Source organism: Colletotrichum chrysophilum (genome assembly GCF_026319265.1).
Source record: "Colletotrichum chrysophilum strain AFK26 chromosome Unknown scaffold_16, whole genome shotgun sequence".
NCBI lineage: Eukaryota > Fungi > Ascomycota > Sordariomycetes > Glomerellales > Glomerellaceae > Colletotrichum > Colletotrichum chrysophilum.
Genome location: NW_026517303.1, coordinates 135,155 through 157,655, shown reverse-complemented (window position 1 = coordinate 157,655; position 22,501 = coordinate 135,155). Strand labels below are relative to the sequence as shown.

At 55.5% G+C, this 22,501-nt stretch overlaps 5 protein-coding genes and 1 non-coding gene across 6 annotated transcripts; 3 read left to right on the top strand and 3 right to left on the bottom strand.

Moving 5' to 3' along the window:
* Positions 1-3,199: 3,199 nt before the first annotated feature.
* COL26b_003013 (uncharacterized protein) lies at positions 3,200-5,910 on the top strand (the record flags this gene model as incomplete). Its single annotated transcript, XM_053175918.1, has 5 exons — positions 3,200-4,291; positions 4,340-4,636; positions 4,739-5,240; positions 5,679-5,805; positions 5,892-5,910. 5 exons carry the CDS (start codon positions 3,200-3,202, stop codon positions 5,908-5,910), a joined length of 2,037 nt encoding a protein of 678 aa, XP_053040085.1.
* Positions 5,911-8,416: 2,506 nt separating this feature from the next.
* Positions 8,417-9,460, top strand: COL26b_003012 (uncharacterized protein; the record flags this gene model as incomplete). Its single annotated transcript, XM_053175917.1, has 1 exon — positions 8,417-9,460. The coding sequence occupies one exon, from the start codon at positions 8,417-8,419 to the stop codon at positions 9,458-9,460; it is 1,044 nt and encodes a 347-aa protein (XP_053040084.1).
* Positions 9,461-9,741: 281 nt separating this feature from the next.
* On the bottom strand, positions 9,742-9,813 carry COL26b_003011. The gene has a single exon. It is a non-coding gene; the product is annotated as a tRNA-Asn (tRNA).
* A 381-nt stretch (positions 9,814-10,194) lies between these two features.
* COL26b_003010 (uncharacterized protein) lies at positions 10,195-11,337 on the bottom strand (the record flags this gene model as incomplete). The annotated part of the gene is made up of 4 exons (XM_053175916.1): positions 10,195-10,445; positions 10,513-10,862; positions 10,929-11,173; positions 11,233-11,337. The coding sequence occupies 4 exons, from the start codon at positions 11,335-11,337 to the stop codon at positions 10,195-10,197; spliced, it is 951 nt and encodes a 316-aa protein (XP_053040083.1).
* A 1,341-nt stretch (positions 11,338-12,678) lies between these two features.
* On the bottom strand, positions 12,679-14,336 carry COL26b_003009 (uncharacterized protein; the record flags this gene model as incomplete). The annotated part of the gene is made up of 2 exons (XM_053175915.1): positions 12,679-14,010; positions 14,145-14,336. The coding sequence occupies 2 exons, from the start codon at positions 14,334-14,336 to the stop codon at positions 12,679-12,681; spliced, it is 1,524 nt and encodes a 507-aa protein (XP_053040082.1).
* A 3,276-nt stretch (positions 14,337-17,612) lies between these two features.
* Positions 17,613-18,360, top strand: COL26b_003008 (uncharacterized protein; the record flags this gene model as incomplete). The annotated part of the gene is made up of 3 exons (XM_053175914.1): positions 17,613-17,965; positions 18,022-18,265; positions 18,319-18,360. 3 exons carry the CDS (start codon positions 17,613-17,615, stop codon positions 18,358-18,360), a joined length of 639 nt encoding a protein of 212 aa, XP_053040081.1.
* Positions 18,361-22,501: the final 4,141 nt, after the last annotated feature.

Sequence of the window (22,501 nt, the reverse complement as noted above, 5' to 3'; positions counted from 1 at the left end):
TAGCGAACAAAAAAGTAGGGATTCTTCGTCGTTATAACTCTGCCTACAGTGGAAGGACTTCTTTTATCTCATGTGTAAGAGACTTAACCCCCAAGACGAAGGAATGAACGTAAGTTGTACTCCTTGTTATCCCAGGAACAACCGGTCTTTCACGTTTGAAGTAAATATTTCCAAATTACGATTTATAAAACGCAGAACATTCGAGGCAACGTCTCAGTCATTTTTAAATGCTTTACGTCTCGGACTCACCTCTTTGAGTAAGCAATAAAAGACGGTCATGGGTTGTTGAATTGCGGTGGTCGCCGTATCTAAAGGGGGCCAGCGACAAGGAGTAAATTCCAACTAGTATAGAGAGCGGAAAGACATAAAAGACTTGCCGTTTCGTTAGGTCCAAGACCCCACAGTTCAGGAGGAAAATGGCGAGGACAACCAAATAGTCTTACCATTTGGCCGTCCTGGAGGGAGCCGATTGAAACACCCCCACAGTTAGGCAGCAATGCGTTTCCTTTACGAATCATCTTCTTATTTTGACTGTCTTAAAGTGTGGCATACAACAGCAGCCTATCTACTCAGCCATTTAGTCTCTTGCATGCTCTCCCAAACAATATCATCCTAGGCTTCACCATGTCTTCTCCGAGCGTTCGCCGGGTCACAGCTCTGCAAGCCTCTTGTCGGCTCTGAAGGATTGTTGGTCATGAACAATATTTCATCAACTAATCAACAGATCTGCGAGAGATGTCTCCGGATCGACTTTGTGAATGCGTTGTGGGCGCTGGAGCAGGGAAAGATGGACCCCCAGGGAATCATTCTCGATGACGACGCCGGGAGGTTCGTCTCCGGGGACGAGGCAACTTGTGACCTCTGCAATCTTCTCTCAAACGCCGCTCTTTCGTGTTCCATATCCGAGTCCGAGGCGCAAGGTTTCGAGCTTCGTGCGTTCTCGTACCTGCAGAACGGCATCGGTGTCAGGCACACTATTCCGGGCGCACAAGACAGCCTGATAGTTGTAGTCACTTCAAAGAACACAGTCTTTTTTTATGAAACCTTTTTCGACGACTACGGCTATAATGGAAAGTCTTACGTGGTTCTTACAGACGGCCAGCCCAGTCCTTTGAAGCCGCAGGAAATCCCAGCGCTTTTCGACCATGGCAAGGCCCGTCTGTGGATCGACAATTGTAAAGAGGATCATGGACTGTCGTGCAATAAGCCTGTGGCTTCAGCTGCTATTCCAGGGATGAAACTCATCAACTGCAATACACTCCAAATCGAACCTGCACAGCATGGTATGCAATGGATAGCATTGAGCTATGTATGGACTTCCCAACCCTCGAGCTCTTCTGTCCAAGTCAATCGTCGATTGCCATCAGAACTGTCGGCTTCAGTCAAGGATGCCATGGCTCTCACAAGGCTTCTTGGGTACCAATATCTATGGGTTGATAAGTATTGCATAGATCAGGGCAACGCGGCAGAGCTGAGCGACCAGATCAACAAAATGGACCTAATTTACAGCAACGCTGAGGCCACCATTGTGGCTGCTGCCGGCCCAGATGAAAGGTATGGCCTACCAGGCGTGGGTTCCACCAAACGGTTCAAACAAGACATCGTTCATGTAGCCGGTGCCGCAATTATCAACATGGGGCCTCACCCGGCTGTGTACGTCGAGAAGGAATCCCGTTGGTGGAAGCGAGGATGGACGTTCCAAGAAGGATTACTCTCCCGACGGAGAATCATCTTCACCGAAACACAGGCATTCTTCGAATGCAACACCGCGAGCTGGACAGAGAGCTTGGGAGGGATCGAGTTAGTCAAAGATCGGCAATCGCTCAATTGGACAAAGTGGAAGAACGGGACTTTCCTCTTGAGTCACTTCATGGGCCAGCCGGAAACCCAGGCCCCAACAGAGACAACAAGGCACGGAGGAAACGAGCTCTTGGAGAACCCCGCCGGAGACTCTAGGATTGCACCCCGTCTCGTCGACTTCTTCCGGCTGATTCAGCAATACACGACGCGGAGCCTGACCTACGACTCTGACTCGCTGAATGCTGCTGCCGGGATGTTGAAGGTCTTGGCCAAGAGAAGGCCATCGGTTCTTGTCATCTCGGGCTTGCCCTACGTTTCACTCCCAGCACAAGACGTGCTGATCGACACACAAATATTCATTGCTATAAGTTGGTACCACAAGAGCGGCACAGTTATACGTCGAAGGCGAGAGTTCCCATCGTGGACCTGGGCAGGCTGGGCAGGCGCCATTCGCTGGATGTGCTATCCATTTCTCAGCTCGCTGAAAGCATTGAATCCGATACTGCGCGCGGTCGAGCTCGAGTTTGTGTCGGGATCATCTACCTTGTTGAGAACGGACTTGGATCATGGGCTAAGTGATGTAATGGAGTCGCCTATCGCACTTCGATTTGAAGCGCAGTCCGTTCCTCCCTCACTGTTCTGCAATGGTCGGACTCCAAGTCATTGGTCTGAAATTACAATCGGAAACCAACGCCTTTCGAGGGGTATGAAGACGCCTACGAAAACGCCTGTAGAGTTTCTCGAGCGTCTCAAAAGTGGCGTTTGGGGGTGTCTTCTTGTTGGGACGTATCGTCCTCGGCCAGGGTTCGCGCCGCAAGCATATTTGATCGTAGTTGAGTGGGTGAGCGGCGCGACGGCAACACGCGTGGGCGCTCTCATGTTCGAGGGAAAAGAGAGCGTGAATAAGAATATTGGAAGGTTCTATCACGAACTCGATCTGTCATGGATTCGGCTGCGTCTCATTTGAACCCAGAGCTGCTCATACCTTCGACACGGCGTCCTGTCAATTATCCTCTACGAGGTTCTTTACCTGCGGCATTTGTAAGAGTTTCAAAACTGACGACGCTCGATGCATTATAGCCTTAAAGATTAAAGGTGTGACTCAATAATTAGAGTGGTCACTTGGCAACGCAACGTCCGCTGGTCCGTCATCGCCGTCTCGTCGTAAAAGAGGACGAAGTGCGGGGAAGGACAATATCGTTTTGGGACAACAGCAGCCTTTAGCGATGACAAACTGTACATTGAGAAGTTGATCACTGCGCGGAATAGTGTGTAGGATTGTTCGTGGTCTATAGATATTAATTACATTAATTTTGGTGGCCCCCAAGACGATGCCAGGAACGCAATACTTCAGCCCAGGCTACACATCTCTCGCACATACCGCTTCAACGTTGCAACAATGAAGCTCCTTGTCTGTGTTCAAACGCTTTTGCTTCTTCTGGTCTCGAGCGCCGCCCAAATCATCAATCTCAAACCCGTTCCCAACTCCATCCTCTTGGCCACTACCTTACACCCCCCGGTGATCCTTCTCTCCTCCAACGAGACCGCAGCCGTCAAACGTGCTGCAGCGTCACTCTCCATCGACTTCGGCCGTGTCCTCGGAAAGAACAGCACCATCGTCTATGACACCTTCAACACATCCACAACTTTTCCCGTCCTGGTCATCGGAACATTAGGCTACTCCCCTCTCCTCAAGCTCCAAAACTCCTCCATTCAGGGGGAATGGGAATCTTACACTCACGAAGTGACTATGAACCCCTTTCCGGGTACTTCTTCAGCCTTATCGGTAGTTGGCAGCGACAAGCGTGGCACTGTCTACGGCATCTACGCCCTCTCCGAACAGATAGGCGTCTCTCCATGGTACTTTTGGGCCGACGTTCCCGTCACACCCTTGCCATCCCTTCATCTATCTCCCGCCGGTACAATTCATACACAAGGGCCCCCCTCCGTGAAATACAGAGGCATCTTTATCAACGACGAAGAAACCTGCCTCACCTCCTGGGCCCGTACCCGCTTCCCTCTCGCCTCATCCGACCGCAACCGTCCCTTTACCTCTTCTTTCTATGCTCACGTCTTCGAGCTCATCCTCAGACTCAAGGGAAACTACCTCTGGCCCGCAATGAAAAACAGCATGTTATATGTCGACGACGTTGCAAACGGGGCGCTCGCAGACGACTTTGGCGTGGTGATGGGGACAAGCCATCACGAACCCATGGCGAGGGCGTACCGCGAGCAGGAACGGGACCTCGATGGGAGGTGGGATTGGAGCCTGAACAAGGAGAATCTGACGGCTTTCATGAGGGCAGGTGCGGAGAGGAGCAAGGACTGGGAAACGGTTTACACGATGGGGATGAGGGGAGAGGGGGACACCGAGTCGCCTACGCTTACTGCGCCACAGCTGGAGGAGATTATTGCGGTGCAGCAGGAGATTCTGAACGCTACTCACGGGAGTCGTTCGAGTGATTTGCCCAAAGTTTGGGCTTTATACAAGGTGAGTATCACGATGAAATTTCATGGATACGAGAGCGGTTTCGCTTAGCACGAGAAACAGGAAGTCGGTAAATACTACCAGCAGGGTCTCCAGGTCCCTGACGACGTGACGCTGCTCTGGACTGACGATAACTATGGTAATCTCCTGCGCACGCCGTACCCCAACGAGACATCGCGCACGGGAGGTGCTGGCGTATATTACCACGTAAACTATGTTGGCCGCCCCAAGATTTATGAGTGGATCAATACCATCCAGCTGGTCAAAACATGGGAGCAGATGCACCTCGCATATGAGAAAGGGGCTAGGGAGGTTTGGATTGTGAATGTGGGAGACATCAAACCTCTGGTTAGCTGGAATCCTCTCTGCTTCTCCTTCTTAGATTGCTTGGTTTCCATCATTTCCCCCTAAAGCACACACATGATAACATATGCTGAACTTTCGTATCAGGAGATACCCATGACCCATTTCCTCGACATGGCCTACGACATGTCTCTGCACCTCACGCCAACGAGCACGACAACCTGGCTCGAAACGTGGATATCAAAGACGTTCTCCCCAGACATCGCGTCCGCCGTTGCGGACATCTTGAACCGATACGGCCGGCTGGTCAACCGACGAAAGTACGAGACGCTCAACATGCCGCCGTTCGTGTACAGTACGCTCTTCTATGACGAGGCTATCACGGCTCTTGAGGTGTGGGAGACTTTGTTAGAAGACACCTCGAGGGTTTACGGGGATCTCGAAGAAACCTGGAGGGACGCTTTCTACCAAATGATTTTACATCCCGTCGAGGCAGGAAAGACGGTCAACGAGTTGTACATCAAGGCCGAGATGGGGAAGCTGTATAAAGCGCAACGGCGGACGGCAACGAATCGCCTTGCTACGGAGGCGAGGGCGGCCTTTGCCCGGGATAAAGAAATCTCGGCAGAGTACAACGGGATCAATGGGGGTAAGTGGAAGGGGATCATGTGTCAGGTGCATATCGGATATACATTGTGGTATGAACCGAGCAGCGACGTCATGACGAACCTGGAGTATGTTAGTGATGCGGATGTTCCAGCGTCCGGGATTATGGGAGTTGCTGGGCAGGGTGCGGTGGGTAATGTGGATGAGAGGGAGATAGTCTTGTTAGAGATGGATCCGTACTTGCCGCCCGGGCAGAGTCGGTGGATTGACGTATTTCGCCGTGCGAATGGGACATTTGAGTGGCGGGTTGAGTCGAACGTGTCGTGGGCCGGGGTGGACAAGGATGAGGGGACACTTGAGGCCCCTGGAGATATGGATGAGGCGCGGGTGAACATCGAGGTGGATTGGTCTTCTGCCCCCAAAGGGCGTAGCACCGCTTCACTAACCGTTGAGAGGAATGACACAGAGGATGCGGTCACAGTTTTACTTCCCATTTTCAATCCTCCCGTTGTCGAGGAGGACCTGACCGGACGCTGGATTGAGTCTGACGGCGTGGTATCCATCGAAGCAGCGCATTACTCTGCCATCGAAACGAAGAACGGGGTTTCGTACGTTGAACTCTCATTCTACGGCAAGACACACTCGGGAGTCAAACTCTGGCCAGTAGGTGTCGAGTCATTGACTCAATCCACAGCGCCGAAGCTGCGATATGACTTCTTCACGTTTGCCGAGTATGAAGACGTGAAGGTGAGGATGTATCTTGGCGGCTCGAGAAACCACGATATGACGCGGCCGCTGAGGTATGCTTTTGCTGTCGACGACAAGGAGGCTATAGTTGTACAACCGGTTGGTGACGCGGGACTCGGAGAGGATCCAGAGGGATGGGCTGATTCTGTCATTACCGGAGGGTGGAATGTGACGACAAATGTAACCGGAGGAAGTCTGAAGGCTGGAAGACATGAATTGGGAGTTTGGCTACTTGAGCCTGGGGTTGTGATACAAAAGGTTGTTGTTGATCTTGGGGGCGTTAGAGCGAACGGATTGGGGCCGCCTGAAAGTCTGATGGTGCAGGATGATCGTTGGACTTGAGGGAATGATGATGCTTGAGATTGCATGGAGTTTGCAAGGGGCTCCCGACACACGGCAATGCCTAGACTCCCGGTTTGACAACGCCGTCTAGGAGCTAATACGTCTCTTTAAGTCGAAGAACACTTCAATGGGTTGACCGAGACTCTTGTTAACTTTGAGGTCTTAGAACTGTTCAATGCACGCCTCTCGTCCACCGTATCTATGTGTTCAAATACCACGCCTTTCGCCACTGTATTAGCAACATTCTATACGGTAATGATATTCAGTGATACTATTCAGGGGACACTGGCGATAAATTCCGTGGAGCAACCAGACTATCAGAACCAGCAGGCGCTACAATAATACTCCTCTCACACATCGAAGGTCTAGGTGATAATGATGGATACCCCTTTTTGCGTCTATACGGGCGTGGAATTACGAGGGCATAGATAGTACATACAGGTCTTCACATTTGAGAATAATTCATTGTTCCTGGTGTTTTCTCTGATCATTCCTGCATAACTCTGTTGGCGACCAGGCAGTAACATGACACGGGCTGTTTCTCTCATCTACAAAACAACTCTTCTCAATGAACCCCGATTGAAATTATCTCAGTTAGTCTTGATGTTGAAAAACCAAAAAAAGACCTGGAGAATGCTTCCAGGGGTATGACGGGCAACTGAGCAGTACTTCTAAGTCCCATTGCAGAGCCAACTCCCACAGAGCCTCAAGAAACCACAAACCCAATCTTCGACAAACGCCCGATGAGAGTCCACTTTACATGCAAAATGATCGTGCCATGCCCGCAACTGGGTCTCTGTATGGCGTATCCCCTCCGCATGGAGCTACCAAGGTCATCAACAGGCATGCATGCCGTCCCCCGACTTCATTGGCCCGACAGCCTCACTTGTGCAACCCAATAAGGACGCACCAGGTCTCTCGACTGCAGCGACTCATGCAATCAGCTGCACTAACGCACCGCCTCGCAAAGCAGGCCAAACGGCTCGCGATGTTGGGTTCGGTTTGGGTGGAGCGCGCAGGTCGCATATCCAGGCCGCAGGTCGCAGCAAAAGTACGCTCTCTCCCTGAAGCAAGAAGACATCACCAGGCTGCTGATTGCAGAAAGGTCCGGTTGCCTTACAGCCTGCTTGAACACGATTGAGGGCAGGGCGGGCGGCCGTTGATTGAACGGAGCTGCATGAACGGCTCATGCCTCCGCACTTTACCAATTGGAGGGGAAGCGGGATGTGTGTGACCATTGCCAGCTCATAGAACACGCCCATCACTCCTCACTTGGGACCGTCGGGCGTTCACGACCTTTTTTTACCTTTACGCACCCCACAACGTGCGGTCTCGACATCATGACATTTGGTTTTCTAGCCTCAGCCCGTCGGCGTCGATAGCGGTTCTTTCAATAATCATCGAAAACCCCATTGGAATTATTTCCCGCTGAATTAGCCCCGCGCTCTTCAGATTCGGCTTGTGCCTGAGCCGTGATCGGCCATCCGGTACCCTTGATACCCAACGCAACAGCGCCGCAACAAAACAGCCGATAAGATGACGTCCGACGAGTCTGATTTGTACGACAGCGACTCGGAGCCGGGAGTGGCGACGCGCACGCATCACGGACCGAAGAGTGTGCAATTTGACTTATCGTCGTCGCCGTCGCAATTCCCCGAAGGGTTCCCCCGGAGGCGTCCGAGCAGCCGGTCCCATCACCGGCACAGGAGCACCGAGCGCCCCCCGAACCCTTTCGCTCCCGCATCCGCACCATTTCCGGTCCCAGGATCGAGAGCACGCCCGATGCCGCCGCATGTCCAGACCCAGAATCTACCTCAGTTCTCCAGAAGCATGGGCGGGAACCCCTTTAGCCCGAATCCCGTCGACCCATCGCCGCCGTATTATTCATACCCGTCAGCGGCCGGGTACAACTACCCCCCAGGCCAGTATCCGAACAGCGCACCCCCGAGGCCGCCGTCATCCGGCCATCACCGGGCTAACCCGTTCGACCCTTCGCCCAGGTCGTACACAGACCGTGAAAGTCCGTACTATGGAATCCCGGTGCCGTCACAGCCTCAGCCGATACCTCGCTATGAGGGCAGAACCCCGTCCCGGCCAAAACCGCGCCCTATCCAGCCGCAGTCAGTCGACATGGAGCACGTCCAGCGGACCATGAGCAGTCTCCTCGAGCGCGAGAAGGCGCGAGAGAGGCAGGCTATGGAAGCTGCGCAGCGTGAGAGGGACATTGCCGTCCTCAGCAGGGAGATGGACAGGAAGATGAAGCTTGGGTTCGGGGAGATCCGGAACGAGCTGTTCCAGAACGACATGAATTCTGAACCAGGGCCGCCGCGGTCAGAGTATGTGATGCGAATGTACTCGACACCTGCGCGGTCTGTCGATGACCGGACGTACTGGGCCGGCAGACCCGGCGCGCCGCCGCCCGATCTCAACCAGTTAGAGATGGACCAGCTGTGGGAGGGCAGGCGACAGCTCGATCCTGAGTACGCGAACCGGATCCAAGGCCGGCAAGATCCCAGGCTGGAATTCGACAGACGGTCCTCGTTCAGCTCCCGGCTCGACCCGGAGCAGATGCAGAGAGCCATCCAGGCCGGCGTGGAGGTTGCCCTGAGCGAGCTGGATAACAGCTACGGCGCTCCCAGTCCTCTCTCGCAACGGCCTGCCTCGACTGTCTACGGAACGAGCCCGACCGCCCGACGGCATTCGCAGCAGATGTGGCCTAACGGAATGTACAGAGCCGAGACGATGGAGCCGCGGGGCAGCCCCTTTGCGCCCCCGTCGCCCGTCGAACAGCGCAGAGCCTTCGACAGGCACGCGGCGGACAACCCGCAGACGGAAGCGGAATGGGTCGGCCGCCCGCGTCCGCGGCGGAGAACCGAAGGGATGAACATCACCGTCCAGCGGAGCGGCGCGCCGGGGCGGTCCGCCTCCCACAGAGACAAGCCGCGGTCCAGACCGGAAATACAGATGAGCGGGGGACGGGGTCCGACGTACCAAGATGTGGGCGCATCCACCGCCATTGTTCGAAGAATACCAGCTGATCAAGTTGGGCCTAGAAGATTGTATCCTAACGGGTACCGAGAACCGTATTTTGAGGAGGACACGGACTCGGACGAGTCGAATGCGCAGACGCTGGCCAGGTATCCGCCGCCGCCAGTGCCTGACCCCCCCAGGTGATTGACGAACACGAAATGGGTCAAGTGGGAGACTGAGTGCATGTGATGGAATGAGATGAGCCATATGTTTACATGATTATAGGGGTGCGGATGACTGTCAGCTACAATATTGGCTAGATTGCAAGGGCGTTGACATCACATTAGCGAGACTACTTTTCAGCTTCCTCTTGAATTTGACTACATCGAAGAGCGAGGGTTTGCCATGTGCTATTACCTGAAAGTTTCATCAAGTGAGAATATTACGGGAGAGGAGCGAAAGAGGTGTGCAAAAAAGAAGCATTTTCGCGCGACCCGGTTTCGATCCAGGGGCCTTGGCTTTAATGGAGCCACGCTCTGCCTCTGAGCTATCGCGCCTTGGTGGATTGTTGAGGAAGACGAGTCTTCGTCGGGAAATGAAGGATGGAGGCAGATACAAGGTTGAGATTCCAGAAAGGTTGGTCGAAGGGGTGGTTGACTCATATCAAAGTACTGTTGAGAGATGGTTCAACCTTGTGTGAGGTATGACTGACAGTGTCTCTACTCACCACTATCATAATCGATGTCGAGATCTTCTCGAACCAGATGGGTTTAACTATTAACTAATATGGATGATCTGGTATATGCAGAGGCTTACCCTTCTGTCCAAGCCAGGATCGGCACGCTATTATGCAATGTGCAAGCCTTCGTGGCTACTGATTCCCGGCGTTCCTCAAGAAACATGCTCGAATATCGACAGACATGCTCCTCTCGTCATGTTCAACGCCTCGCCCAAGCCTTCTCCAACGCCTCCCTAACCTTCATCGGCTTGATCTCGGGGAACTGGGCATTCGACGACCTCGTGCCGAGATCGAACCTGCCTTGATCAAACAAAAGCATGTACGACGACAGCATCGTCTGCAAGGTATCCTCGGAGAACCAGTGCAGCCCAACCTTCTGCGACGGCAGGATCGTCGCCTTCCCGCTGCGGTACACCTCGTCCCCCTCGTACTTTACAGAGAACTTTGTACCTATGAGATGACCCTTCGTGAGTAAAGCAGTTCGCTCTTTGAGAGGACGGCGGCAAACGTCACGTACCCTTGACGTCCTCTGCAATGGCAAGGAACTGGTTCCACGTCACCGTCTCGCCGACGAGAAAGGTGCGGGGCTCCCACTCTCGCACGTCGAGCCAGGCGGCAACGTACTGCCCGACGTCGGACGTGTGGGTGAAGGTGACGTTCACGTTCCCGGAGCCGGGCAGGACCGCGGCGTTGCTCGCCATGTCGACCACGACCGTCCAGGGGGTCATGTGGGACTTCACCGCGGGCATGCACCAGTAGTCGAGGAAGAAGCCGTTGTGGAAGGACGTGTACTCGAGGTCCGTCGTCTCCTCGAGCGCCTTCCTGCTGTCGAGCTTGAAGCCTGCGTTGAACAGGACGTCCCGGTCCCTGGACGTGCTTTGGTTAGCTCCGAGTTTTCTCCGGGAGGCGGGAGTAAGATGGGATGTGTGTTACCCCTCGTCCAAGGGGATGCCCCAGTCGCTCGGGACGAATCGTCGCGTGGCTTTGGCGGCGTCCGCGGCTTGGATGAGCTGGATCTCGGGGATGTGGTCTTGTACTTTCAGGGACTGGGTGGTAGTCAAGGCCGAAATCAGCGTGTGGACGTTGTGTTTCTCCAACGTCCCTGTCGTGGCCTCCACGTCCGCGTAGTCGACCTCGATGATGGGCACGTTGAGCTCGTTGGAAAGGGTCAGGTTGGCCTGGGGAATGTTGAGATGAAAAGGAAATGTCTCCTGGGGCAGAACTTGAGGGGTCAAACCTTTCGGCTGAAGATGATCACATCGTGAGTGCCGGCTTGTTGTATGGCTTCCACAATAGCACGGCCGATGCCGCCAGTGGCACCGGCGACTGCGACGACGACCATTTTGGATGTGGTCAGGGGGATGTATGTTGAGAAAGTTTCAAGTCCACTCAGTTTCACAGTAGATGTGATCAGAGTAATACGAGCCTGGGAGTCTCTTCGACGAGACCTGCGTCGGCGTGTGCCTTTTATGGTGTACGTTTTCTACTCTGCGAGTGACGCATTTCACACGCCCAGCAGACATGCCCAGCGGACTTTTCGGGGGAGAACAAAATGGTGTGCGGACTTGTGCAGACCATCAGCCGGCGGAGAGTATCCTTACAAAAGTTGGCGGAGTTTGAATCCCAAAGTCTCGGCCAAAGCCTTGTCGTCTCGTTATCGGACACACCATCTATCCCGACGTCCTCCTCTTGCGCAGCTTGCCGTCAAGAGGCCCCCCTGGGACTTTGATGTCCGGGAGCTGTTCCGGCGGTTTGCTACTAGATTCGGAAGCAGCATCCTCGAATGCCCAACTTTGGCGACATGACAGCAACGCTTTCTGATGTATCCTTGTGCCATGGTCGATTGCCTCCGCGTATATCTGGTCCTCCTAGAGCTGCGGCCAATAGACGGCGTTGAAACGCGAAGCCCAGCCTCAGACTCTAAGGGGGGGTTCGCATATGGACAATACTGGAAAAGTCTGGCATCATGTCGGAGATCAGAATTCGGTGACTAGAGCCAGCGAGGCCAATTGCAGGCCAGGCATGTCGTGAAGGCTGGGACGGATGGCTTGATCGAATCTATCTGGATGGCAGACATTCGGAGACGGAAAGAGTAGATTGACAATTCGATTGCAGAGTTTACAAATGCATCTAACATGGCCTCGTCTCTACTCATCTATACACAACGCAATTGAGGTCTCGGGATCATACACATAGGGTATCCATTTATATTACTATTCACATGTAACGTGGCTCCTACGCCTCTCTATGCTGACGGAACGCACTCTACTCTATCAGGTCCGCTTCTACAATCGCTAGTCGCAAAGAGGTCGAAGCAATACAGGCGTCCTGAAGCGTGCCGCCTGGGTTGGAACATTATGCCTCGTCATAGCCTTTTCTCATCATCGCCCAGAGTTTCAATAGTCCCTGGATTTGGATATTTGGTCGTCGACCGACATAAAGCGTGTCCTTGGAGGAGTTTAATTTAGAGGCTCGACCTTACCGAGCCTTTTGGAGTTTAGGTGGCTTTCCCCACGACGTGATCAAGGCGCACCCTGAGGGACTATATGCCCTCTTTTGTGCTGGCATGCCGTGGAGTGCCTTGGCTCGAAGCCGGACTGAGTGTGGCCATTGACAGCTCACTGCAGGAACCATCAACGCCAACTGCATGAAATCGTCGTTGCCAAAGACGCAGGTGCCTCACTCAGTAGATGGAGCACTCTGCCTCGGCGCGGCGGAAAGCATCCGCAAAGAAGGACTGCATGGCCGTGTAGTGGAACAGGATGCCGCCGAGAACGGCCAGATGCCACAGGTTGTGGCTGCCGCCGATGTAATCGAACATGCCGGGACACCACCTCTCGGGGATCTTGCTGGCGTACACGAAGGCGCCCAGGAGGTAGACGAAGATGGACTTTGCGATGGGCGTGTAAAAGGTCCACACAAAGTCGGGGCCGTGGGAGAAGTACAGCTGCAGGATGGGCAGGAAACCGGTGGCGCCGAGGCCGACGAAGAAGGCGACGCGGGCCCACGCCATGTCTGCTCCGTTGAAGGTGGGGTGCCAGGGGAGGATGACGCCGCCGATGCCGAGGAAGGCGGTGGTCGACATGTACGTCCAGCGGCTGACGGGGTCGCAGTAGAAGGCGGTGTATTCGGTGGTCACGATGGATGCGGCGATCAGCAGGGAGATGCCGGTGTAGTCGACACACGCAAAGATGGAGATTGCGTCGACGTCCGCGACGGCGTTCATGGTGTGCCAGATGGTCGAGCAGACCAGCGTCAGGCACGCGGTGAAGAAGAAGACGGCGGCGATGAAGATGTCGGTCTTGGTGCTGAGGGAGAAGTTGACGTTGCGGGGGTAGAAGTAGAGAGCGACGGCCAGGACGATGAACAGGCCGATGGCGTGAGACCAGATGTTGACGAGCTCGTTCGAGACGCCAAAGGCGGACCAGATGCACTCCAGCTTGGACTCGGTAAAGCGGTAGCCGTTGCGGATGTGCGGGTTGATGCGCCACGGCATGGGCAGGTCGTCGTAGGTGATCAGTTTTGTCGTCCTCGCGCGTTCAATGGCGCGCTCAATCGTCTCCTCGAGGCTCTCCGCCGCACGCTTGGCCCGCCCGATACTCTCGTCCACGACCTCGCGGGCGAGCTCGATACCGCCGTCGACGACCCTGCGTCCCTCGGACATGAAGGCTCCGGCGGCGCTCGTAGCGCTGGCCAGGCTCTGCTCGCGAAGCTTGTAAGCGCGGCTCTCGTACTCGGTGAGCATGTCGTCGAGCAGCTCGATGCCGACGCGGGCCTTTTCGTTTAGGGACTCGGCGGAGGCGAGGGCGTCCTGGTAGCGGGCTTCCAACGTCTCGACCATGATGTGCAGGCGCCTGCGGCCTGCGCCGAGGACTTCCTCCGAGGCGTGGGAGCATCGTGCGCGGACGGTCTGGAGGGTGGAGAAGGCGCGGGATATGCTGGTGTCAAAGGTGAGCTCGCCGTATTCCTCAATGAATTCGAGGCGGCGCTCGAGTTCGGTGAGGAAGAGGTCGACCTGTTGTTGGTGTAACGAAGTACATGTCAGTCATTTTTCTCTTGGTCCGATGCTCGGGTGTAGTGGGGGAGGTGTAACCAAACAAAACAAAACACCCATGCAACCGCAACTACAACCACCGCCTCAAAACTCACCTTCAATAGCAAATGCTCCTCTCCGTCCATGATGTGGCTGACGATTGACTTGCGTCTAGGGATGAAGAAGGAGTGTCGTCGTCTGCGGGCGAGTTCGGTGCCTTCGGGCTGAGCTCCGGAGGTGGTAGCCACGGCGATGTCTTCGTCGTCGTGGACGGCGGCGCCGGAGCAGGGGGACTTGAGCGAGGTCATGTTGACGAGGGGGTCCATTACTCTGCTGTGTTTTAAACGATACAGAAGTCGTTTCCCAAGCTCGAGGGGTTCGGCCTCGGCAGGAAGGGATACAGACAAACGCCTGCAGCCGATTAAGTCTCCGCCGGTCTGTAACGAGTAAAAGCTACCGGAGTGTTGGAGTCCTGGGGCTGGCAAGCAACAGGTTGCACCCGGTATATTGCAGCAGAAATGATGGCGGCTCTGCGTTCGAGGTTGTGTTTAGTTGTGGTGGGTTGCAGTTGCGGCGAGCCGTCGGTGTTGACTTGCGAAGCCACGGGTGGGAGGCGAGGGAATCAATTGGCTTATGCTCAAAGTCCGAAGGGGGGGCCCAGCGAGAATGGGGGGGTTTGTGTGTGTGAGTGGGACACGGCGGAAGAGCGGATTTTGGGCGCTATGCTATCGGTTTTTTCCTTTCCTTCCTTGGCTTCTCCACGAAATAAAATGCTTCTAGTCTGTTGAGGGAGGAGGGGGGCCGATTTGCGGGCGGGATCTCAACAATGCGGTAGTGATTGGTCGGGGGGCCAAGAGAGTGCGCAGGTAGAGGTAAAAAGACGTGCAGATCCGTAAGATGCCTGGACCCTGAAGAGTGTGGTTTGTGGCAGCAGCCCGGGGGCGGCGAGACGAGGAACAGGAGGAGGCGAACTGTGACTTTCTTGGGGCGACTGGCTTGTGAACGCTGCTTTGCTCCCTGTGTGTGGTACTGCAGGAGGTTGTTTGCACGTGTGTGGGTGTGAGGTAGTCTTCGTTCGTCCAGCCTTTTGGTATGTATGTGCCTCAGATCGGGAAGATAGGGATGGAGCTTTGGGAGGACGGGAGCAGGGGCAAGAGAGACAGAGAGCGGTTGAGCGGATTCGAGCACAATTATGAGACGAATTACTATGGCTGCCGTTGCTGCTGCTGCTGCTGCTATTGCTGCTGCTGCTATTGCTGCTGCTGCTATTGCCGCTGCTACAGTGCTTTGTTGTTTGTGGCGGTCTCCAACGTTAGGAGCCGAGTCGTGCGGCGAATACGCAAAAAGGACGGCACGGATGAGATGTCGGTCACCGAAGGCCGGCCGGACAGAACGATAGACACAAGATAGGATGGAAGAAGGATGAGAAGTCAAGATTGAGAGAGAAAGGGATTTACAACGAAGGAGATGAATAGGACCAATAAGCCCGCCAAAAAGGCTGGGCGATGAGCTGGAGCAGGAGAATAGATTACCTTACGAATACACGAGCATACGACCGGGGTCTCTCTTCGGTCTCGGAGCAGGTGGACGAAATGGTCATGGGGGAGGATGGGGAAGAGGAGGAGAAGAGAGATCCGCACCGGAGGGAAGTGGGAGAAAACAAACGGCAAAAGGAAAATCTTTGGACTCGTCTGCCGCTTCGCCTTTCGCTTTGCATTGCTTAAAAACTTACTGCATGGCTACTACTACTACTTCTTGCTGCTAGGTTCTCGACGCTTGCTAAGGTGGGTTTTGAGATTGCATACGAAGCCTGTATGGACATGTCCAGCAGCGCAAAAACAACAACGACAAAAGGTCTGTAGCAGGCTAACAGCCAGCACATGGACTGCCCAGAAAAGGGATCCTCCCGCGCGCAATGCGGAAATGGGAAGAATGCACTCATGGGCCACGGCGGAGGAGGGACGGCCCTATGGCCCTCTCTGAATGGACGTCCGGTAAAGTTCGGCCCAGCGCGCATCGTGGCGGATCAGGCGCGCCACCAATAGCGTCATTCGACACCCATGCCGCCATGCATTGGATTTGGGATTTGGGGGAGACAGTCCCGTCCCAATCCCTAGGTAGGTTGTGCAACCCAAGACAGACAGCCCTGAAAGACACCGCATTGCTGCAGGTTCGGGCCTGGGCCGCCGTTGTCAATGCCTGTGACCGCCCAATTGGAGCAAGTCGTACCTTGCGGATGGGTGGAGGACGTCCTGCGTATGTGCCTGTTGAGGCATGAGTGAACTGCGTCCCCCCCACGCACTTCTCTGAAGAAAGCAGCTGATAGCGCTTGAAGAGGAGCCCGGCGGATGGCAGAGGATGTTGAGAATCAGTAATACATATGTAGCTTGACGATCCCTGGTGAGGAGCATATGCATAAGGTAGCTCGAGACTCTTGGCCAGATGCAGTATGCGGTGAGAAACTTGTTTGCGCAATGCCGTGCGTTTCGGAGTCTTGGTCTTGCCATCTTCAGTCTCGCTCTCTTTCCCTCTTCCCAATGCTCATCCGCGCTCTCTCACAAGACTCCGATACTCGTCCGCCCCCTAGCGTGCCTGGTGATGGCAATTCCTCAAGGCCGACATGTCTAGCCCCAAGCGCCATGGCGATAAACGCCTGCTAGCGAAATTCGGGACAACGCCCAATCTCATGCCCAACATATGTCCGGCTTTAGTGTAGTGCCCGGCCGTTCGAGGAGTGCCCTGGTAGAGACTCAAAGACTGAAATCCCATTCCACATTCCTTCCATCTTCCCTACCTGCCGTACCCTACGGCCCGTGTCTTGTCTTTCCAGACATCATCGCCTCGGAACGTAGTGCTAGCTTACTGCTCAGTGCTCAGCCATCTGAAGACTGACGAGTCCCAAGGAAACGATGACCGAGGCCAAGCAAGCGTGGGAGTCCAGCGAAGCATCCGTCCTCCAACTAAGCCAGTGGGACGCGCATGGATGACTGAGATGACTGACTGGCCCAGGTACCCTCCGAGAGTCCATGGGTGGGACGGCACGCCGTCCGTCTGCAGGACCAGCGGGCATGGCGGCAGCACCGTCCTGCTACCCGCGTCCACTGACCAGTAAACCCGACCTCGCTGGGGCACGGTCCCCGCGGCTGCACCAATTTTCTGCAACGTCCGCCTTCTCCCACTCCGCCTTGCTTCTGTTGCGTTGTTCTACCTAGCTGAGCTCCCCATTCTTTGAGACTTCTTTGATCCGAGGCGAGACGAAGCAAGGCGAGCGAGGCCCGACGACCGGAAGAAGCACACGCACCGTCGTACGTACCTCTGTCCCTTGCACCAAAGAAAGGGCCCCCCGTCCGTCCCGCCAAAACGACGCCCGAGCCGTTCTTTGTCCCGCCCTCCGAAGCAACACCACCACCCCCCCTGTCCGATTCCGATCTCATCCTTCAGCCTTGCGAACGCGGTCGCGCAAACCGGGGTCAGACCGACGACACGATCCCCAAACGACTCAGCCGCGTTGTACGCTTCTACTATCGACGGCACCATCTCCCACCCGCCCGAATCCATCTCCGCAGCATCATCCACCACAAACCATGGCGGTCAACGATCTGGTATGCGACCCGAAGCTGTCCGTGGTCCTGCAGACCTCCGGCTACGCCCAGGACCAAGCCGCGAAGCTCCTGCAGCTCCTCACCGAGGTGTCCGCGGCCGGCGACGCCCTCATCCCCGAGCTGCAGGCGGGCCTCTCCAAGGAGCAGAAGCTGCTGCTCACCAACATCTCGCACCTCCGCGGCCTGCACCGCGCCGCCAATTTCACCGCCAGGGAGACCAAGGCGCAGACCGCCGAGGCGCGCCACGAGGTCGACCGCCTGCACCTGCAGCTGCAGAACCTATACTACGAACAGCGACACCTCGAGGGCGAGATCGAGGCGTGCGAGTCCTACGAGTACGTTGCAGTCACGAACCCATTGAACCAGAGTTTGCTGACCGCGAATCGCGCAGTCATACTTACCAGAAGCTTCCCCTCATCCCCGTCGAGGAGTTCCTCGCGCAGTTCCCCGAGCACGCCGACGCCGACGAGAACGCCGTCATGATTGCGCGCATCGGCCACGAGCGCGCGGAGCGCGAGACCCTCGAGCAGCAGCGGCTGGAGCTCGTGGGGAGGAAGCAGAAGCTCATCGCCGAGAACAAGAAGAGGAAGGACGACCTGGCGAATCTGGACAAGGACTTGGAAAAGTTCATCGATGTCAGTCCATCACCTGCTATCCGTGTGAAGGCCAAAGCTAACGTCCGATACAGGCCGCGAAACCAATCCAGGAGCTCTTCGAGAAGGTCGTCTGAGTGCCTGCCGTGTCAGATACAGTCCTCGGCCAGCATATGTGTCACGACCGCAATCTTCTGGCTGGCACTCTGTGAACAGAAAGAATGGCCGGCGTCTTGTGCCACAAGCTACCGCAGAGCGGCCATTTTTGTTTTTCTTGTATCATGAGGGGCTGGGTTTTACTTTGACCGTGATCACTCAGATGAAGCATGGTTGCTATTACCACGAACTGTTCCGGCATATCCCCGACCACGAATGGAATAACCCGAACTGATGACTTGACGGGGACGGGGATTCTGGGCGGGAAGGACGCCGTAGGTCCTGGTGTATCAAATCTCACCTCGGCACAGGTCCTCCATCAGGGAAATAAGAGGTTAGTCGGGGCGAGATGAAAGCGAGGGGGCGACCGAACATGTCCGCTCCCCGCCCTCGCTTGGGAGATGGAGCTCTTGCGGCAAGGTGCCCGAAGATATCTCGGCATCCTCATCACTACTAGGTGGACGCTGTATGCACCCCGGCGGAGGGCAACAAAAGTTGAGGGATTTTGGGTTGTAATCCCTCGAGCCGCGTTTCCGAGAACCGGCAGATACGGACAGCAGCGGGTTTACGGACATGGAAAGCGAGAGCGTGGCTGTTGGAGTCTCCAATGGGAGGAGACTGCTGGTACTACTACGGTCTACCATATTCGAGAGCGCGACCAACGTCAATCTTTCGTCATGCTGTCATTGCTTGCGATCTTGAATATTAATGCAATCCGACACATACGCCGTTCAGCCCTGTGAATGCCATTGTGACACTGTGACTGCCGCGACACACTCCCCCCGGCATACCAGGCCCGCTAAGAATTGCCGAGGCCGTTGGGACATGGCATGCGGGACGTCCAGTTTGTTCCCCGTCACCGGCCCGCCGCCACTTGGGGACTCCGAGACGGCATATGGCCGGTCGTCGATCAAGCGGTCCGGCGACATGGCAAACGAAGCACGCGTGCGTGGGCTTGATTGAGGATTGCTCCGTATGGCACAGAGAGCGCACGCACAGGGCAGCCAAAGGTCTCACCTCGGATCCGGCATGATACGACAAATGTCAGCCCCGTACGCTGACTGGTTGGTCGATCCGTCCGGCTGTCGGGGATGATGTACGTTGGCTTTTGTGAGACTTTATTAACCCGGGGGATTCTTTTTTGGCTTTTTCCTGGTCGGAGGGCGTCTGGGGCAAGGCCGTTTCATCGGTGCCTTCGACGAAGTACTTGTCCCAGAACAGCCTTTCCCCCCTCGACTCAGTCAGGGAGCATGCGGCATGCGGGTGCCAAAAGGGCCCCGTCAGCTTGCTGTCACTGAAGTTGATCAGATGTAGAATGTCTCACAGTCGCTTGGGCCAGACTGTTCGAGAAACAGGTCTGAAAGAAGGAATGGTAGGGGAGGGCGGCGACGAGATGGTGGTTGTCTCCAGTTCATGAACCTGTCACAACCCGTCGGACATTAGAAAAAGTCCCTGGGCTCCCAAACGAATTACATACGTCCCTCACCACCCTCCCGGGTGCCTGAAATCTGCACGCGCGGAAGTTGCGTAGAGTTCGCTTTGCGTGCGGCGTGGAGAAAAAAGTGTGCCCATCCTTTGAGTGTTCTTGCAGGAGCCTGTTTCAAGATCGTTTCCTGAATTTCGACGCAGAAGTTGGCTCCCCGTCGGCCGACTAGACGGGTCCGCCGATACACTCGTTGGGAGTTGGGTGTGCAGAATGGCAGCCCGACGGCTTTTGGGGCGAACCCTCTGTGTCGCAATAGGTTGAGACATGCCACTTTCCATCAACCGGACGAGTCTGAGAGCTTCCATCGTCAACGGGGTGAATGTCTCAAGGGCGAACCCTCAACCATGCCGTGGGTTAGGTGGTTTGCGAGCGAGACGGCAAGAAGGTGCGCAAGGTTTCTTTAGAGAGCAGCCTCGCTGCTGAGACTTGCGAAATTGCTCGCATGCTGCCCATGGCTCAACCCCGTCAACCCCGTTAAAGTGCCCCTCGACATCGGATGTATTGTACCGATTTCGTTGTTGTTGATGAATCAGCGTGCCTTGCAACCGAGGTCGCAACCAACTCGAGTCAAGTGCTTCCAACTTTAACTGCAAGTCCACATTGGCAGTCATCGTGGGCAAAGGAGCCAATAAGAATCGCAAAGCGTGACTGGTTACTTGTGAGTCTCTTGGACCACCAAGACAGCCAAGACAAATGCGATATCAGTAAATTACAATCACTCACTGTCGATGGCAGTTGGATCGAGCCAAGGAGCCGAGACACATATATGTGGATGGGGTCCAGTGGTGCAGTACCAGACGCAGCCGTTCACCGTTGGTGGTGTGATGGATGTGAAATGCAGGGCACGCCTTTGCAGCCTTCCTGGCCCCTTGGCCTGCTTTCCTTTTCCAATCACCCGCCGACGCGTCTGCATGTGGTGTAGTTAATGGCGATCCGCGGGTGCGGGTCAACGTGGGTGCCGCGATACCAAGCTTGGAGGGTGGCCAGTCTTGGGGAGGTTGAGTGCAACTGACAACCGACACAAAGACTCCGATCCCAGCCCAGCAGGCCTCAAGACGCCGTCGGCGACCTCCTTGAAGAGCCTGATGGAATTGACGAGAAAACATGTTGGCAGCCGGGCAATTCTTCTGGCAGGACTGACTGGTTGGTTGGTCAGGTATCGCGTACGTGGAAACCTGGAACTCCAGGTCCGGCCTTGTTGGCCCACAGCGGCCAGTCAGATTCGGAGCTTCAGAAACGTTCAATCTCAAACGCCGGCCCGCCAAGGGTTTGTCCACCCCACCATCCGGCACGTCCCCCTTTCACTTTGTTCTGTTGCTTGCGCTGGGTGCCAACCGTCATTATGTCACCGACCGGGCCCATTGACCATGGAAGTCCGCGGCACCGGTATCTCCTTGTTGATGCCGCCGCTGATTAAGTCTTGGGAGCGCGCGGGGGATGCCATGGCCTCTGCTCTATCAGCGTTCCTCAGCTGAAGCAGCGGATGATGTGCACATCGCCTCAGCGTGTCTCCAGCCTGATACAACCAGCTCGCGAAAACCAGGAAGCGCTCGATGCGCTCGCCCGTCGTGCTGACGAACAAAAGCCCGTATCCGTTTCTTCTCAAGGCTGCATCGTCCAGTACGGCGAAAAGCAAGCACTCGCTTGTGATTTTGAAATTGCGGAGGGCTGCGGAGACGTCTCTATAAGCCGAGCGATACTTGGCCAGAGGGAGGCGGCGTGGCGAGACGTCAAGTACCCAAACCATTAAGATACCTCTTGAGTTGGGACTGCGCTGGAAGGACAAGCACAATCTGCTGCAGGGATGGTCGCCGCCGTCTTTTCCCTGCCTGCCTTAGTCCTTGGGCCCTGGAAGCGCCACTCCGTCTCCGTGCACCGTGGTGAGATGTTCGCTGGTGTGCTCGTGTCGCATACGAATCTCAAAAGTCTCATACACCGATACTTTCACTCTTCTCGCCCTACCTACTATTAGCATAGCACGCGTCTGACCTCGCTGTTGCTGTTCCTCATTAGGCGCGAAGGAGAGGCGCCAAGTCATGCCATCAACTGCGATAGCACGGATATGCGAGATGGCTGGGATTGCGGTGAGCGCAGGACCTCGAAAGAGCTAGCTGGCGGCGCTGGTGATTCGGACGACATGTTGCGGCTCCTCGTGGTGCCATGGCTGTTGTTCAACTCCAAGACCAGCCATCATTATGATGATGATATGCGCTTGTCGAGCACATGATTATATCGGGCGGTGTGACTAGGACCACCACGTATGCGACTTGCAGGTCGAAATCTCCCGTCCCGATTGCCGTCGCGGCTGGATCCTTACAGGCCTGGCCAGAGCGCCATGCTTTTTTCGCTCTTCTGAATGATTTGCGCTTCAAAATTTTCTCATTTGGTGGTTGCGACTCTGAATAGGAGAGAACGAGGGGAACGAAAATTGGAGAATGGGTCTCAGTCTCCCATCATTTCGCAGCAGCGGTATCCCGGCTCGCCACGAGATCCCAGGCCGGCTCGCCAGCCGGTGATGAGTAGTGTTGGAGGAGGGGAACGCACTGTGACTGGGCTGGCTGGTTGGCTTGGGCAAATGTCAGACTCGGCGAGGGATTGGCACCAAATGAAGGTTTGCGATGGTGGGACGACCAAGA